Source organism: Phaseolus vulgaris, chromosome 7 (assembly GCF_051622355.1).
Source record: "Phaseolus vulgaris cultivar YP4 chromosome 7, ASM5162235v1, whole genome shotgun sequence".
NCBI lineage: Eukaryota > Viridiplantae > Streptophyta > Magnoliopsida > Fabales > Fabaceae > Phaseolus > Phaseolus vulgaris.
The window spans coordinates 1,737,795-1,757,862 of record NC_143504.1 but is presented as its reverse complement, the minus strand read 5'-3'; the positions used below and the strand labels follow the sequence as shown (position 1 = coordinate 1,757,862).

At 28.0% G+C, this 20,068-nt stretch overlaps 1 protein-coding gene across 2 annotated transcripts; it reads right to left on the bottom strand.

The window, feature by feature from the left end:
* On the bottom strand, nt 1–4,173 carry LOC137827825 (myb family transcription factor MOF1). Of its 2 annotated transcripts, XM_068634169.1 has the most exons (6): nt 3,238–4,173; nt 3,066–3,142; nt 2,936–2,972; nt 2,324–2,480; nt 1,887–2,130; nt 1–403 (listed from the first exon to the last, which is right to left on the bottom strand). In XM_068634169.1, exons 1-6 carry the CDS (start codon nt 3,362–3,364, stop codon nt 110–112), a joined length of 936 nt encoding a protein of 311 aa, XP_068490270.1. In that variant the 5' UTR covers nt 3,365–4,173; the 3' UTR covers nt 1–109. The 2 variants fall into 2 exon arrangements, with proteins under 2 accessions (XP_068490270.1, XP_090161591.1); XM_090305465.1 differs by lacking the exons at nt 2,936–2,972; nt 3,066–3,142; nt 3,238–4,173 and adding an exon at nt 2,793–2,918.
* Between the last annotated feature and the right edge of the window lie 15,895 nt (nt 4,174–20,068).

Genomic DNA, 20,068 nt, shown 5'->3' with positions numbered 1-20,068 from the left:
TTGGAAAGGTACTGGTGATAGAAAAAGAACAAAATTGTTAGTGAAGAGAATGAAAAAAGGTACAGTAGATTATGCCTATAGTAGATTGATTTTACAATAGTGGATGAAATCAATTGCCACATAAGGCCAAAGAAAGGTCCAAATTAATTGTTTCTTTGAGAGTGGATGAACTAGTGCAGTCCTTGTAGTTGCTAAACCCTGCAGCAGGGTATGATGAGATTGTCTCACTGATCTCACTGCCTGAACATGAACCATTACTTCTCTGAGGTGAAGGATTTGCCATTGTAAGCGACAATGACAATTCATACCCTCCTACATCCTCAACTTCTGCCTCACCTGTCTCAGTGTTCACATCTACATTAATTCCCTTTCCACTGCTCTTTCCTTCATTTAATGTTGTGACCTATAAACAGCACAAAACACATAAACAACAGTGCCTCTAAAATCTCACTTCTGCCAAGGCAAAACCTCATTCTAGCAACAACACTCTTTGCACATTTCACCACTATTCCTAAGACATATATGTACACTAAATAGGAATATCAAGAAAGCAGTGCAAATACACCCCCACATGCATTTTTTTCATTAGTTTATTACAGCAACAACACAGCACTTCTTACCATGTACTTAGATCTGAATGTTTTGACCAAATTAATTAAGTACATTCTGTGTAGAAGAGAAGAAACTTACCCTTAGTTTGAAAGGAAGGAGAGAGAAAAAGGGTGTTGAAAAAGTTTAAAATTTGAATTGAGTGAAAACCCAGAAGACAATTTGTATTTGTATAATCAAACAAAAATAGATACATTGATGTCTTTATCTTTCTTCTGATCCAGAGAGAGCAATTATAAGTTTTGGATTTTATGGAGAAGAAAGAAGTTGAGGTTAAGTCCTACTAGTGGGGTCTCTACCTTCAAAAGAAGTATCCGTATAGATGCAATAAAGGGCATAGATAAAATTTCCATTTGCAAAGTCAGAATTTCAATAATTTGGGAGGACCACTGAATGTGAAAAAACTCAGAATATAAATTAGAAGCCATGATGACCCTTTCGGCAACATTGCAGCCCAAGATAAATTTTGGACAATCACAAGCCTCCCTCTCTTCCATTCCCACCACACTCTCAAGTCGTACACAAGGGGACCAAAACAATCTAACCACTCCACAAGGCGATTAAATGTCACATAAAGTAATGTGTGTACCAGTTTCAACACTTCACGTTTTCTTATTTTAGCCACTTCATTTGCAACACTAAACCAGCGTTCTTTTCAAAAAACCAACCCCTTTAGAACAATCAAAATTAAGATACAACACTCAGCAGATCCTTTAACACTGCTTCAACCAACCATGCTTTCCAAAAGAAGCTAAAACAGATCATTCCAAGGCAAAATATTTAATAATAACCCTACTTCTACAAAGGAGCTTCCAGTTTCAAGCTCAGAACAAAGTTAATAGTTTAATAATATACTTTTCTATAAAAGATAGAGAAAGAAAAGACACAGGCAGCTGAGAAATTAACCAACGGTTTCCCATTTAACACACAACGTGATCCCAAAAGCTGTGCATATTTGACAGGCCAAACGTAAGATCATACTGAACAAAAGTGGAGTGCTTCCAACCTTTGGATTGGTCATCACCAAGGAATCAAATTAAGGACAAAACTTGCTTCCATTCCTTCAAGTTTCACATCTTTTTATTCATTAATCCAAGTGATAAAAAGTTTATATACTGAATGTTAGCATTTAATGCAAGCTATAGTCATGTGTATTATGGAAGTAAAAGTTATACTTAGAAAGAGCATCACAGGTTAACCATATATATCAAAGTGCAACCCTAACATAAATTAAAAGCATAAACAAGAGAGAAGAGAAAGAAGGGTTGAGCTTGCACCTGGAGGAAATCTGAGTTTTGGTTAGGACTTTGGAATGAAGTGAGGTTGGGAAAGTGTGGTAACAGAGAGGAATGGGGTTGTATCTGCCAAGTTGAAGCCTTGCAGAACTCCTTTATTCCCTTGTGCTCAGCCATGGGGTTCTGCAGATAATCATAAAAACAGTACGGATTTGGAACTGCATCACATAATCTTAGGCTGCATTGCAGGCTCTCTGAGATGGAACTCCTCGTCTCGATTCTTGCTCTGAGTAGAGAATCCAAACGAAAAGGAATTTCAAAAGAAGCAAAAAAGTAAAAGTTGGCTCAGAAAAGCAAAAGATCAAGGCGAATACCAATCTCTTTTGCTTCTCTCCCACACATAACTTTTTTTTGACGTTTGAAAAGTCTGAAATTATTTCAAGTGAGAAAAAGAAATGAATAAAGCTACATAGGCTGACCTTTTTGGAGGGAGATTGCTGTGGCCGAAGAAGGAATCAGATTCTCTTCCCATGGGTTTCGAACATGAGTACTCAACACCAACATCATTCACTTCATCAACACACCCATCATCGTGCTCCTCAAAAGATTGGTTCCTATGTTGGGAGGGTGTCCTACCTGACAAACACACACGTACCAAGTTACCAACACATTACAAAAAATGATCTTTGATGTTGGAAATTAATGCGTTGTGCTTTGAACACAAGCCAGTAACGACCTTTGTTGTGTATGAAGAATGCAGAAAGAAAAAGTTTTGTGGATTTCATCAAAATGCCATTAGAGGAAGATTTAAAAGGACATTGTGTTCTTATTCTCCCTACACTGTTATGGCAAAGAAGAGACTAATAAATGTGCAACTCAGTTGCAAATTTCCCAACTTGTGTATAAGTGCGAGTTCATAGGCTATGTTTTTTAACTTCAAATATGTACCAAGAGAAGAAACAACAATCAGCATTCAATGCACAAAGCATGGTCTATAGTTCCCACGTATGGCATGATCGTCATCAGGAACTATAAAGATTAAGAACACTCTATCCTTGTTCATTTGCTTTGCAGTAAAGAAGGTTCGGTACCTTGTCTACCCAAGTCGCCCCTCATGCTTCTGTACATCTGGTTTGTACAAAGAGACAAACCCAATATCAATAAACAATACCCTAATGAAACATAACCATGCATCACCACAATAGTTCTAACGTTCCTCACCTGAAGATGACTCTTGACGTGTGAAATTGTGAGCCCTTTAACATCCATCAACTGAAGAACAAGCTTCGGAGTAGCCTCTGAAAAGTTAACCAAAAAGTTATCAGAAATCTATAACAGCAAGGGAAAACGGATCCTGAATCCTGAATCTAGAAAACAGAAAAAGTCCACTTACTTTGATGACCTCCAAGGCTCTCAATGGCGTGAACAAAGCAACGGTGCAGCTCGGGAGTCCACCTTAAGCGAGGAACCTTTGACCTTATATATTGCCTCACAGCTCCTTCTCTTCCACAACTACCCATGTTATGTTGTTCACTTTGATCTTTATCCAAACACTCGGTAGTAGAGTACAAAAGACCTTCACTTTCTTGTGTTGTTCTTCCTCAACACCAAAAGGGCACCAAAAGGTTACGACTTGCCCACAAGAAGTGTGGTTTCCTCCTCTCTGTCTTATATATATCAGAGAGAGAGAAGGAGAAAAAAATAAGCTTTTTGCTCCCCACGCAAACAGAAACCAGAGGGGGGCAAAAGAGAGAGAGAAGAGGAATATCACGAGAGAAAATGAAAAGACAAAGAAGACATGTGTAAGGGCTCTGCAAATTCCTTAGGAGTCACACACACATACACTGATAATACCTGATATATACGGTGGTTGCTGTACCTTTAAGTTGCCAACGAGAAATCAAAATAAACCATAAAAAAAAAAAGGAACAGAAACTACTACAAACTGAAATCCCCAAAAAGCAGAAAACTCAAAACACTTTTTCTCAGATAAAAATCACGAGGAGGCTTCTGATCTTGTTTGCACTGACCTTCCACGAAATGATTACACCTATGCAATTGCCAATATAATGGGTACTATCCACGGTGTTACCATTACTCAACTGCCTCACTTTGACCTTTGTTTCTCTCTCTCTCTCTCTCTCACCACTTTTCCTTTCTCTCTCTCTCCAAAGACTTACTCATTAGAATATGACCACTGCTACATACGCCAACGTCGTCATGATCACTGTGTAAGACCCCATGAAAATACTTTTCTTCTTTTCAGTTATTATTATCACTATTATACCTATTATATTATACTATCCTTTCTCTGAATCAACATTGTGTGAATGCAACATCATTATTGCACAACACAACTTCACACATCTGCCCTCACTCTTCTCTTTCAAACACCATTTTACCCTTCATGCAGGCCCCACACTGCTTAATCCAACTTAGGTTACCTGTGTGCCAAGCAATAAACTTCCTGCAATTCCATTTGGACGTGCATGGGAAATAGTACACATATTAATAATTCATATTATTCCACTTTTTATCCTCAAAATCTTCTCATTTTGCTGTCAAATTCTCAACTATTTATCCAAACTTCAAACAACTGCATATTCTGCATGACAACTTTTTACATGCTTTTGGAGATGAACATAAGCATGTTATGCATATGTTTGTTTTCTTGTCTCAAATCATTCGAAAGATGTCTGTTTTTCAACGTCAAAGCATGTTTTTTTTAAGACTCCACATGCTTGGGAGCAAGAAGAGTCAGAGGATTAAATTAAATAAAATAAAAATCATATTTTTCATTTGAATCAGAAGAAAACCTTGCCATTAAAACAAACAAAAAAAAATATAGAAAATTATGCAGAATGTCTTTGACATTATGGTTATGCTAAAAGAGGTGAAATTTTTTTGATGGGATTATGAATTATTGACTAGACATTTCTGTTAAGGTGGTGGGGAATATCTTTCATGTCAATAAAAAAAAAACATAAAAAGAAAGTCAAAGAAAGACAGATGCAAAAGGATTAGGGTTTGGGAAGTGATTAATGTTGGGGAAAGTTGAAGATAAAAGAAATAATTAGAAGAAAAGGCAAAGAAATGTGTGATCTGATGAGATGCGTACCAAATTTGCCATCCCAAGTAGACACAAAAATAAATCAGATCCGTGCAACCTCGAAATTAGCCCACTGAAATCAACGGCTGGGATTGTTGGAAGGATCTTTACGTCAACGTGATGAATTCCGTATGTGGAATTTCAACTCTGAACTATTGTCAATCTACACAGCTGGGATGTGCCATCAAAATCAATCAATCAACTCTCTTTACTATATATTCTCAATATTTATATTCTATCATTTCCAATAATATTTTAATTATTATTCTTTAATTATAAAACTTATTAAATATTCACACTATTTCTTTTACACTTATTCAGATATTAATAGTTAAAATTTTGTTATATATGTAAAATAAATAAATTAGTTATGAAGATTGTACACTTCTCTTAAATGGCGTGTTGGTGTTCGATATTTGTATTGGACATCGACACTTGTATGACACATGTAGGACATGTATTCGTGAAGTGTTTAATTAAAAAAATATTTATTAGATTTTTGACAATTCTAGTATGGTTCTAACACAATTTTAAAGAGGAAAAATACATTAATGTTCTAAAAAATCAAATTTTATTGTATAAATTGTTATTATGATTATAAAAATAAGAAATAAATCTTTGTGAATCAATCATGAAAAACATCTTTCTGTCCCAAAAAATAATTTAGAACATACTTGTGCACATAAATCTTTATTGTCAATTTATATAATTCATAATTATATAATATATAAATTTGTGTTCCCCGTATCCATGTCCATGTCATATCGGTGTCCGTGTCAATGTTTCTGTTACATAGCAAATTAGTCAATCATCCTTGTTATTAGTATATCATTATTATTAATCAAGTTTTTGTTGATTTACTATTCTTATTCTTATAAATTTTAATAATTTTTATCTGTGTTAATTAAGTAATTGTATACTTATAAAAGAATAAGCGTATATTAAATTATACTCCTACTTCCTCTCGTTTTTAAATAAATATTCACTTTTATTGTATTTTTTTAGTAAAATAAAAACTATATATCTTATAACTTTTAAAAGATATACATTTTCTTTATGTTTCCGATCAAATTATATTTATCTCCTTTGTGTTTTTAATAAAGTATCATTCATTTCTCTAACTTTACTTAAAAAATTATATTACCTAAAATGTAGCTAAAAGTTGTCAAAATAGAAAAATAAAGTTGTAAAATAAAAAGTTTTTTTTTGTAAATAAAATTTAAATGATTTATTTGAATAAAAAAATGCATCTATCTTCCTTATCTTTTTTAATGACATTTATATTTTTTCCAATTTTAAAATATATATGCATTCATATTTCGTATATTATAAAATAACACTTATATTCTTTATTTTATTTATAATTTTACTTTTATTTTTCTTACAATGTATTTATATTTGTTTTAAATTATATTTAGTTATAATAACAAGTTAATCAATTTAAACATATATTTATAAATATTTATTTTTATATTAAAAGAGTGTTTTTTTATTCCAATTAAAATTTAAAATGAAGCCTTACTGTAATAAAATACCAGACTTTTCTAAAATAAACAGAGATACATTATTTTCATGATATTTTAGTCTAGGTTAAAAAACAAATTTTAGTTATACGAAGTCATGTAATAAAATATACAATATAAAAATAATATAAGTGTGTTAAATCAAATAAGAATGCAAAAATATTATGTATTTGTTTATTGAATTTAGCATAATGTATTATACTATTAAACACTCTAATCACCGAGGTTTACTGTTACAAAATATAATAGAGTCATTTCGAGTTTATTATAGTAAGTATTTGTTGAGTTTATCAGGCCACCCGCTATCGTGAGAGGTGGGTTAAAGATCCGACTAGAGATTATAGTCTTTTATAGTATATAAGCGGTGCAAACCTCAATCTAATGAGCCGGTTTTATAGAATTGAGTTAAGCTTAAAGTTCACATAGTAAGATTTATCTTAGTATTAAATTGAATAATTATCTTAGTATTAAATTGAATAATTATCCGTTGGTTAGGACTGAGAAATATGCAAAAGGTTTCTATATAAAACTGAATATGTCAAAAATATTTTTAATAAAAATAAGAAATTGTAGTCATTTTAAATATTTTTATTTTCATGAAAAATTTTAGTCTATGTTTCTATTTCTTTCTAGACGGAGAAAGTTGGAAAGGATACAAAAAAGCGAAGAAAATACAAATTTTAAGATTTTGAAAGTTAAACAAATATGAAAAATGACAAAATTATTATAAGTTAAACTTTTCATCTATGTATGAAGATATTTGTAACGAAATACCGTATATTTTAAAAATATAATCGATTATCATTTAATAATTACATTTTTATAAGTAAATTAAAGTAAAAAATATATTTAACAAATTAAATTATTCTAAAATGATTTGAAATTACTCTAAAATAATTTTAAATTATTTTTACAGTTTTATTTTATAAATTATTTTAAAAATATACCAATATAAAAGATGTTATACTACCAACTCATCTATAATCTTTTCACTCAAATATATTTTCTTACTTTTAATTCAAACAACTTTAATGTCAACTCTTTTTTTCCTCCTTAAATCTATCATTTTCATCCTTATCCAAACAAACAAAGTCTGAAAGTGGGATAAAAAAAGAAAAAAATAAAGTAAAAGTATAAATTTTTTATTAGAAAAATAGCCAATAAAATATATTTAAATATTTGTTTAGTTTAAAATATAAAATACATTATTTTTACAATAATTACTTTTGGCTTTCTCATTCTTTTATCAATATTTACTAATTTTATTATTAATATTATCTGTGTGTCTACTCTAATTATTTGATTATGATATTTATTATTATTTAACAATATAGCGTTATATATGCACTACAAGAAAATCATGAAATAGAAACTAATTTGTAGAAACCAAAATAATTAGTTGCACTAGTAACTAAATTAGAGACCATTTTAGAAACTAAAAAGAAATTTGGTTTCTAAATTAGTTTCTATTATTTTCTATTATTGTTAAATAGTTTCTAAATTGGTATCTAATTAGCAACCAAGGTTTTTTCTACCAAATTTAGAAACTAAATAATTGGTAGTTAAAATCTTAGTTGCTAATTAGATATCAATTTAGAAGCTATTTAACAATAATAGAAAATAATAGAAACTAATTTAGAAATAATTTTTTTTTAGTTTCTAAAATGGTCTCTATTTTAGTTTCTATTGTAACTAATTATTTTGGTCTCTAAAAATTGATTTCTATTTCATGATTTTCTTGCAGTATAATCAAAATATAAATATAAACTTTTTTATTTTCTTATAATTTATGAAAATTCTACTCCATTATTGGTATTATTTATTTTTATATCACATACTATTCAAAATAATTTGTATATAACACCAAACATATGATGAGTATATCTAACATAAATTTAATTAATCATGTATATATTTAATTTCTCATTCACAACACTTAAAAAATATAACAACATTTTCATAGTCATGTTTCATTTAATCTAAAGAGCACGTCATATTTTGAAAAGTTAATCATAATGTTTACATTAGAGCTTTAATTCTTACTAATTCATTCTCTATATATTTTGATTATTCTTTTTCTGACCTCTTTAAACAACTTGTTCAAGGGTTATTTATCGACAATAGACATATGTGCATAATAGTCCATATAACAAAGTATTAATATATTTTGCAATTTACATTTAAACCTTAATTCGTTAGCATTTAAAAAAGTATATATTATTTAAAGTTTTTGAAGTTCATTTACCTTTTACAATATTGATAATATCAAAGATATACATTATGCTATTATGACTTTCTTAGTATATCAAAGAAATAATATTAATAACATTAATGATCATCGAAATTTTCAAACTTAAGAATTAATAATGGGATATGATATCATAAGGGTGAAAACATGATTGAACACAACTTTAAAAAAATTGATTTATATGAAATTTGTAAAGAAAACTACGAAACTAAATAAAAAGAAAAAATATAAATAAACAAAATTACTTTTTGAGATAATTAAAGTTCATTTTTCTCTTTCACTAAGTATGAACCAATTATTAACGATGAATGCTTTATCAATAATGTTTTATCATAACATTAAACTAACGTGCAAAATTCAATATAACTTTTAGTTATACATCATCATTAAAAACATTCACACGAAACAATTTTCTCAATTCCATCATTATATAATTCAATATCAACAATAAAATCACATTGCAAACATTCTTCTCATTAACATAACTATGATATATAAAATTCAAATTTATCATCTAAGTCAAAGGGTTTGAATGTACACTTTTAATTCAACAAAATCATAAAAAACGGAATACATTCAATTTCACACCAATTCATCCATGGACATCAAAGTTAACAACTCATCTCAATCAACCAGTAATGAATCTAGTTAAATTTTCTTATTTAATGTCATTTATTTCTTCAAAGTTTCCACCCCAATACAGAAAAAATTAAAGAAGCTTTTATTTTAAAAAAATAAAAAATAAAAAATAAAAAATTTACTTCGAGAAATCTTGATCCAGAAACTAAATATATCATTATAAAGCTTGACTAATCAAGATTAACCTGTTCTAATCAGATTACACATGAATAAACTTGTATAATATTATGCATGTAGAACAATATAAAAAAATTTGAATTCTTTAAAGGAAAAAAAAAACTTTATATTCGTACCAAATTCAAATCCAAGTCCTTGAGTAATTTTTATTGAGTTAAATTAATCTAATGATTTTTTTTGTAAATTAATAATAAATAAAAGTAACTAAATAATAAATGTCTTATTGTATATTTCAATAAAATTATTTAAATAATCTTTTTATGGTGAATATTTATGAATAACAACCATTAAAAGTTTATATATATATATATATATATTACTTAAGGAATACACGTGACAACACATTTAAACTTATCAAAACACAGAGTCTAATTTATTTAAAACATCTCAAGTCAACATTCAATGCAAATTTGGCAAGTTCAAACCATAATTGATTTTAAAACTACACATAGCCCAACCAACTCAAATTCCACAAGTTATTTGATATCTACACCAACCAATTCAAAACATGTCACTAAATAGATTAAAGCTTAATATAATTTAAATTGTTTCACACACTTGTTATTAATACACAACAACACAAATTCTTATAATGTATAATTTATTTTTTTATAAAAGTTTTCATGTGCATGCAATTTGACATCTCAGTTAGGTTGACATATTAAGTAACAACAATTATTTGTCATCACATGAAAAAAGTGTTATTAAAAAAATGGAGAACTAAACCAAAACTTATATATATTAACAAAAACGATACATAAATTCTTACAATGTATAATTCAGTGACAATATAATTTATATAATGATGTTAATTGCATACCATAAGAAAATTATTGAATAAAAACCAATTTTAGAGATAAAAAATAGTTAGTTGTTATAATGACAAAATTAGATACTATTTTAGAGACTAAAAAAATTATTGGTTTCTAAATTAGTTTCTATTAATGATAAATAGTTTATAAATTGGTATCTAATTAGCTACACAGGTTTTTGCTATCAAATTATAATCTAAATATTTGGTAGTTAAAACTTTGGTAGCTAATTAGATATCAATTTATAAAATATTTATCAATAATAAAAATTAGTTTAAAAACAAATAATTTTTTTATTTTCTAAAATAATTTATAATTTAATCATTATAATAACTAATTATTTTTTTCTCTTAAATTAATTTCTATTAAAAAATTTTGTAGTAGTGACACTAATTAAACCATTCAATTTTTACAAAATTAACTTATAAAATAAAATTTATATTTATTTATATAATATAAAATATATTTTAAATTGATGTGGTCCAATCAAATCTACTATACTCTCTTAGTTAACATTAAATATATGAGAGGAGAAGAAAGTAATGATGAAGTTGAGGTAATGATAAAAATGAAAATATGAAAGAAAAAATGAAGTTGGAGGGAGAATTGAAGGATTTGAATGATGATAAATGGAGTATTTATTTAGGGAAGGAGGTGAGTGAGGGTTTATAAGAAGGGAAAAGAAAGAAACAAAATGGCATTCTCAGCTAATCAGAAGGAATTGTTCTAAAAGATGGCAGAAAGTGCAGATTGGGAGAGAGAATTAAGAAACACTGTGTCTGTGTTTGTCAGTTATAATGATGGAAATGGCAGAAGGTAAACAAACAGAATGCTCAAAATTCCTGCTCAAATCGAATGATGGCTTATGGAACAGTCCAAACACCATTCAATTTAATACCATTCTCTCTCTCCTCAATATCATTTTCTCAATATCTGTAATCCTAATGTTAAAATCAAAACAAATTGAAAAAGAAGAGGAGCGAGAGGGGCTGGCCTCGAGGCCGCCGGTACCTTTGGCGTGAGCAGGCAAACGGTAATGTGCCTCGGCACATGTGTCGCCTCTTCTCTCTTCTTTTTTTCATATAATCCAAACTATAATAAATACTAAATTACAATAAAAAATTAAATATTATTTTAATCGATAATAATAGTCCTTTCACTCAATAAAAGCACAAAAACAAATTAAAAAAATGTTATCATTATATAAAGTTTCATTCCAAAAACTATGATGTAATATTTTTTTTGACTTATTACTAAATCTCCATATCTACTTTTCATAGAATATTATGCAATTAAAATAAAATTAAGGAAATCTATCTGATTCAGATTTTAAGACCTATATTATAATAAGAAATATAGGAAATAAGACAGTGAATTTTTATTAAAATATAAATTTATATGATATTAAAAAAATAATAATTATCAAATTATATGTAATTATTGTATGTAATATTTGACGATATTGTACTTAATTAATTAATTTAATAATTATAAAATCTTATTATTAATATCCTACATAATTAGATTGTAATTGGAAGAGAAACTCCATATATATTTTCTATACTGAGGTGTGATGTAATATATACGTAAGAGTATAAAAAACATTTTTTTTCTTATATTTTTTATTATTTTTTTATATATAAAAAGGTAAAAAAATTTGAAAAATTATAAAATGATATTTTTATTATAAGTATTTTTTTTTTTCTGAACATATGGTATAAGAAAGTCAACAAATTTATGAATCTCTAAGTTATGACTTTCCGACAAGAGAAAAGCGTAAAAAACTAAAGACATTCTTAAACAACTTTTGAGAAATTATAAAATTTTATAAATGAAATTAAATAGTTAAAATTATAATATATATTAAACATATTTTAGAATTTCAATTTATATTCTTTTTAAAGTAATTCTGTTAAACATACAACCGGTTCTCGCCTTATTCAAATTAGTTACAGTAATAGCAATTCAAAATTCACAAGATATTTAAATTAAAACTTTTGTAAAAAACTTGTGCCAGTTTCGTGATTTAAATATATTATTCGAATTTTAATGTGTGTATATGAGAACGATAACTTTTCATTATTATCATTGATAATTTAATGTATAAAAGTGAGTTATTTAATCAGAATAATCATTGATTACAAATGGTTAAGTTATTTGATGTTGAAACTTGTCTTATGAAAATTTAAAATTTCTTTAAATATGAGTAACTATTAGTGTAGATTTTTCAATTTAAAGAATGTTTCTATGAAAAATAAATTATAAATTTGGGAAGTGCAATTCGATAAAGATGTGAAGAACGAACTTTCAATTCGTTTTCGATAAAAGAGGAAGATCTACTTGAAAAAAATTTCGGATACTTAAGTCAGTGAATAAAAAAAAAATAGATAAAAATTCATCATTTAAAATTAATAGATTTTAAGTTAGATTCTAAATAATGTTTAAATTTGTGATGTCTTCAATGAAATTAATTTTTGGACAAAGTAGAAGTAAGAGTTTGAATTATAATAAATATACTATGGTGTTTGTTAAGACCCTATTATGGTGTTTGTTAGAAGTAAGGGTTTGAATTATAATAAATATGCAAAGGGTCTAATAGCCTAGTTGAGATCCTACTATGCTCTTTCTTTCATTTTAAGTAACTTCATCTTTAGGTTCCACTTTTTATTGAATTTGCTTTTGGTGTTATTTCGAAATCCATAAAAGCTAGTTATAAGTTTGCGAGGTTATTTAAGGATTAAGATTTTAGTACAGATTGTTTATTTTTATATATATATATATATCAATATAATTTTTTACTTAATTTATATATTATGTGTGGAAATATAAATGTAAATTATTATGAGATTGAATAAGTCGTGCATAACATAATTTAAATTATTTTTATTTAATATTAAAGTTGTCTTTTAAAGTATGTTATTCATATAAATTTTAATGTATTTTTTAATTTTGTTTATGAACAATAACAAATATATAAACACGAATCACTTCAAGGGTGAACAATCCATATACAATGAAAAACTTAATCCAACATCTATTAGGACTCTCCAAATCAATCAAGCAAAAACACAAACCATGGTAAAAAACTAAAGAGCATCAAATAATCAAACGCATACATTCCAAAGGTTTCAAACACCAGCCAAAAAATAAAACTTAATTAGTGTTAAATATTGTAAAAATCAAAGACCAAACATTTACTTGCATCAAAATGCAGACTTCAGACGCATTAACCGCACCCCTATTAAAAATAATAGAGTTTCTACAAATCCAAATTTCTTCACGACCCGACCCAAATGTAATTTTTGAATTAAAATCGTTAATTTTGACTTCATATACACTAAAGGTGTTGGTTGATGATGATTTCTTCACTTCAGACAAAGTTGTGTTCTGAGAATAGGAATCAAACAACCTCGTAATTATAAATTTGATTTGGATTTGGATAAAGTGATGAAGGAAATGGAATGAGTTAAGTGAAATTGGTTTAGAGGATGCACGTGTTGTTGTTCCAGAATGCAGAAGCTGCTACGCCCCAAATTGGGTTTGACATTCTTGGGCAAAGAAACCATTTTGTCAATAAAGATATAAACAACAAAACAAACCCCACTTTCTTCCTTATTCTTTCCACACGCACCTTCCTCCATTCAAGGGCACCTAACAAACCCTAAATTCCTTAAAACACACTTAAATCAAGGCATGCTGCTAAATAAAACACACTGTTTCACAATTAATTGTAGGGTCCTTTCATTGTAGGATCTTTGGTTTAGGAATTAGGGAAAAGACAAATTGTTTTGACCCCATACTTTTGTTTGCCCACTTGTTTTGACAAAGTGTTTGATAAAGAAATAAAGGGACCATTAGACACAATTACATGCGACAAAACACTTCTATTTTGAACTGCATTATTGAAGAGTAAAAAACACGCTTCTCTGATTTCAATATGTGTCTACAGTTTTGCAAAACACTGTTCTCCTCCTACCTAGTAAAACTTTCTTTTCTAAAATATTACATGCTATTTCCATATTCATATCATGCTCTAACTTTCTCCACTTCCATGTAAACACAATGGTTTCTATCTATTTGATTAAAAGTTATTTATAACATGGTCGGGTAGAGTTTTGATATTTTTGCGATTTTAGTTGGTGTTGACTGCATATGTAATTGATGCTTTCTATTTGTTTTGTTTAGTTTTGGAGAGATGTGTTACGAAAGAGTGGATTTTAAGCTTAACTCAACCCCATAAAACCGGCTCAATGGGGTGAGATTTGCACCTACTTATATAGTATGAAAGGCTCTAATCTCTAGTCGATGTGGGATCTCCAACAAGATGTGTGTTTGTCTTTTTTTTATCAACAAGAAAGAAAATATATATATATATATATATATATATATATATATATATATATATATATATATATATATACTTTAGGGGTAATCCAACCCATATACAAAAGACTAAATCAGCCATACAACACAACACCTTCTAAACAACCACACACCAAACCCCGTCCACCTAACATAAACACAAATAAGCTAAATCGAGAAAAGACAAGTCAAAGGATCGAGACATCTATTAGGATAAGAGAAACAAGTGGAGAAGAATTTAGAAGTAATCCAAAACCAAATCTTCAACTGAGTTGATCTCATAGTGATCCAACACTCCACTTTTAAAAATGATCTTATTCCTGTGACACCAAATCTCACTCACCACTACAATCCAAATGTCTCCCAAACCTAAGTTACCTTTATTATTTTATATAAAAATTGGATCACTATTAAAATAAGTCATATTTATTTATTTATTTTTACCGATAAAAAAAATTGTAATTAAGTTAACAAATTTCACAACTTCATGTACTCATTTTTTTTACCAAATACGTAAATTAACACACACCAAAGTATTTTTTAAGCTAATAATACTTTTGAATCTAGTATTAAATATATACTGCATTAGAAAGTGTACAGAGAAATAAATTTAATGTTCATAATAATTTTGTTGGAGAGATGATCTCGTATCGAGAATACTTATAAAGTGTATAGAGAAGAGTTCATCTTGTCATAAATGTTCAATTCATTATAATACAAACCACTTAGGCATTATTATGTTGTCTACTAATATCAATGTTTTTAATTGAGTATTTAAGTTTTTATAGTAATAAATTTTTCTTTTTCAATTTTAAGGTGGTTTTTTTCTACAAGTTTTAAAACTAAAATGAAAATAATATTATAATTAAAAAAATTTAATTTACAGGATCAAATTTTAAAAACAATAAAAAAAACCATCATTAATCACAACTAGTTATATCATCACATCAAACTTTAAAATTCATATAAATATAAACAAATTATAAACTCACCAAATGTTAAGCTAAAAAAGTAAAAGACTTTTTTTTTAATCCCCTTTTCTGAATAATTCAGATCACTCTTTCTTAACATAAATATCCATATTTAATGTTTAATATTGTCTTTATTTATGATAAAATAAGAAAAAAAAGAAGGTTATTAATAGTTTGAGAATGAAAAGAAAGAAAGATTAATGAAAGGCAGCAATATCGAAGGTTTTTGTTGGTGATTTAGACACACAAGAAGCGTCAGCATGATTGAGAAAACAGGAAAAGGTAGAGTGTAGAATGATGCTAATATATAGAGTAAATAAATCAACACTTTTCCATTTTCATCGAAGAGAAGCAATTGAATAAATATAAAGATTACAAGAAACTTACCAAAATGAAAATGCATGGCACCAAGGGCTTATGATTAGGTCATAAGTAATGAATAATATATGCATTGGAAGTTTGTAGAGTCAATTACGTGCATATAATTAAGGAATGAAAACAAAAGAAAACCTAATTCTGAAAATGTTGAAGGATTAAAGAAAAGCAAAAGGTTGAAGATGGAGACAAATTAGTCATCACATATTCACTGGATTGCACAAGAATGTGTGCTGCTATTACTTTACTTTACCCAATAAAGTGCTTTCATTGACTTCTTGGTGTTCATGTTGATGTTCATGTGTGTATCATTCTCTCATTATCATAATAATTAGTCAAGATTATGGATTAAACTGCATTCTTTGACTTGCTAATTACAATTATTGCATGCAATTGTCACGTGTCACTTTGGTGTGTGTGGCTTCACATTATTATAAGGAATATAAGTTTAGTTAAATAAGTTTAGTTAGATCATAAACACTCTTCACGTCAAATCGCACATACTATATATATACTATATATATGTATGCAAATATTTTACTGTATAACCCTTTTTTAAATTCTACTAAATAAATAACAATACTCCTAACAATACCATCCAACTTCACATCAATGTTATGTTATATAGTGATGGTGTGATCTCTTTGGTGGGTTGAGGTAATTGTATGTTAGATTTCTATATCTTGAGCTGGTTTATTATTTTGGTTTGTACTGTAGTGTTTGTTGGATCATTGGTTGGTAGGTGTTAGAAAACTTATTTTTGATTTTTTGTATAAGGGTTAGAACATCTTCGAAGTGTCTCATTTTATTTTATTTATTTATTGTTGATAAAAAAAAAAGTCACACATTGTGTGTTTTGTACGCTATGTTTTCTTACAACGGACTTTTGAAGTTAGAGTTGAGAGTTTAAAGTTTAAGGTTTATGAGTCAAGAAATTTAAGATTTGAGCGTGTGTTTGTACGTTTAATAAGAAGACGTTTTTTACAGCAGACCTTTGAAGTTGGATTAGGGTTTAAAGTTTAGGGTTTAAGAGTAAAGTAATTTGAGATTTGAGTGTGTTTGTGATGAATATTGTGTGGATTTTTGTAAAGGATCTCTAGAAAGTCTTGTTTTTGGTAATTGTTTATATTTTGGATATTAGTTATGTTTATGCCCTTTAGCTTTTGTCACGTGTGAGTTTATTTGGTTGTGTTGGTATAATATTCTTGGAGTATAGCATGTTATTTTTTTGTTTGCTTGAGTTAAATAGGGATGTGTAATTTTTTTATTTTATTTTTCTACTTTGTACAAGTGTAAGTGTTGAATCATTCTTAAATAATTCATATTTATTTATTTATTTTTACTAATAAAGTAAATGATAAAAAAAGTTATGTCACACGCATGCATATGCATGCATCTTCACTGTATTGCAAAGCACTCTAAACAATCATATATATATATAAAAGGTATATATAACATTTTTTTATGTAAAGGGTTTATTTTGAAGGCAAAAGATGTCAAAAGTTGGGTATTTGATAAAGTTTTGTACATGGGAGAAGGTGTTTTTGGTTAAAAAGCACAGAGAGACACGACAATAAATTGATTAAATTCAAAGTTTTGGTTTTAACCTAATCCAAATTCAATGCCTTGAGAATGTAAAGTCAAGGTGGTAGGTACCTCTTCTTCAATCATTATTCATTCCCTTCACACCAAACATAACTTTTAAAACTCTAAATTTTCTATTCACTTTTATTCAACACACGAGCCAATATGAGAAAAATTATTTAGTAAACAATAAATAATAGGGAATAGTGTGGTTTTGTGTTCTGGGAAAATTTCAAATATGTTAAATATGTCATTAAAAAATTCAAGTTATTTTTGTCTCTCTACAAGTTAAACATGTATTTTAGATTTTGTTAGTGAGAAAGATAAAAAAAAAATGATATGAATGACGACTTTAACAGGTAACTTTATGATTAAAAATAATTTTGTTAGATATATAATTAACACCATATTAAAACCATCATTAACATAATTTTTTTCATTCATAATAAGGACTAAAAACAAGTTTAAGTTTTAAAGAAATCTACAAAATATGTTTAAAGTTTAGAGAACCCTAACAAAATATATTTAAAGTTAAGAGAGATGAAAATAATATAACTTTTTTAAGTTTATTTAATATTTTAGGAATTTTATATATCATACCTTAAACAATATTACAATATATTATAAGATTCTACACACTTTATATTAATATAAGAGTCCCTCGTTCAATAATAAGTTAATGTATACATTTAGGGATACACTAATAAATATTTTTGACTTATTTTCGTACAATTTTGGAATAATAGGAGGTGCAATTGTCCACAATCATTCCAAGTAGGTCCATCACGGTATACATTCCACTTATTCTAGCTAGCTTTAAGGGACAAGTGAACAAAAATATAACAAGTTTTTTTTTTGGGACCAAAGCATTTTTTCAGCAAAATATTTAAATTCCAATTTATCTTTTTTTTTATTCTAGTTCCTCTAATTTTAAAATGTATTTTTATATTTTTCTAAACATTTTTTTCACTCACTTTATGCTTTTCAATCGCTTAGAGTACGAAATTTCAAAATTAGAAGATTAAAAAACAGACAATTTTTTTAAAAGAACCAAGACCGAGCTCTAATTATTTTAAAGAGACAAAATATATTTTATGTATTTTCTAATTCATCAAATAGTCAACACCTTTTATTTATTTATTTTCTGTTCTAGATGTGTTGTAACTACGGGTCTGTTTGGATGATTTTTAGTAAAATGTTTCTAGAAAAGAAAAAATATGAAAAAAAATTGACTTCTTGGTTAGTCAGAACTAATTTACGTAGAAATTAAAAATAAAACTTAAGAATTTTTTTGGAAAAGTTATATAATAAAATTTCTACATGTTATCTTATACCTAAGTTAATTCCAAGTTGTAAAAAAGTTATATGATAAAAGTGTTTTTGGAAAAGAGTGTTAAAAGATGGTCCAAGCCCAAGATGGTAGGCAACTGTGTAAAGGTCCATGGTTCCTTTAAGTTGGCACCTGTTGTGCAGAAAAGGTTGCATAAAAGTTGCTACAATTGTACACAATTTGTGAGCAAATAGAGATAATTGGCACATCGAATAGCAGTGCCAATTCCTTTAGGTAATGCTGCAGTGGCCCTACTTCAACTCAAAGTCCTGGAATAGAATTCCTTTGCTTCTGTTTACTTATAAAATTTAAAAGAAACTGATGTACAATTTCTTTTGCTAGAGGGGTTTTAAAAAGTACATTTGCAAAATTTCCATCAACACTCACTTGAAAATAATGTTTCTGCTAAACTATGGTTACAGAAGTTAAGATGAAGACATTTTGGGCATCCAGAAAACATTATTGAATTTTTTGACAAAGATTGTACTCCTTTTAACCCAATCTGGACGAATTCAACCAATCAGGGTAGAAAAGTATCATTCTTATTACAATCTAAAAGAAGCTTCGTAATTTTAAAAGCTAAAGTCAAGACTCATAAGAGGATGAAAATTTCAAAAACCATAAAATCCTCTAACTTCTGAGATTGGTCAGACATTTTTGTACACTGAAATGAACTGGATGCGGATATTCATAAACCTCAGGAGTATTCACTGGTCAAACTTCAACCAAGGGTTTGAAAATGCAATCAAAAGAATGAATTTATTTTATTTCTCTTCCCAGACATTGTCATTGAAATTGGTTTCATGAAATTGTACTATTATTACTTCACCATTGCGAATTTGCAACTTAAAACCCCTTTATTCCTTTATAGTAAATCATCGTCTTTCAGAATTCTATATTGAATGATACCATCTCAAAACTGATGTAGACAGTGTTACCTCAAACCTCATTCAAATGCCTAATTACATTGTTAGATTATATCACCAGCCAGGTCTTTTGGAATCACATCTCAATCTGGCAACTAAATATCTAAAAATAGTAAGCTATTGAAAATGATCAAGGGGCATGGACAAGATGTGGGTGAAACCAATCAG

Excerpts from the sequence above, each read along its gene's own strand:
- LOC137827825 (XM_068634169.1), bottom strand. The coding sequence starts at position 3,364 with ATGGGTAGTTGTGGAAGAGAAGGAGCTGTGAGGCAATATATAAGGTCA. Across the intron at positions 2,481-2,935 it reads GGGCGACTTGGGTAGACAAG|GTAGGACACCCTCCCAACAT; the intron begins GTACCGAACCTT and ends TGTGTTTGTCAG. Across the intron at positions 404-1,886 it reads AAAACTCAGATTTCCTCCAG|GTCACAACATTAAATGAAGG; the intron begins GTGCAAGCTCAA and ends TGCTGTTTATAG.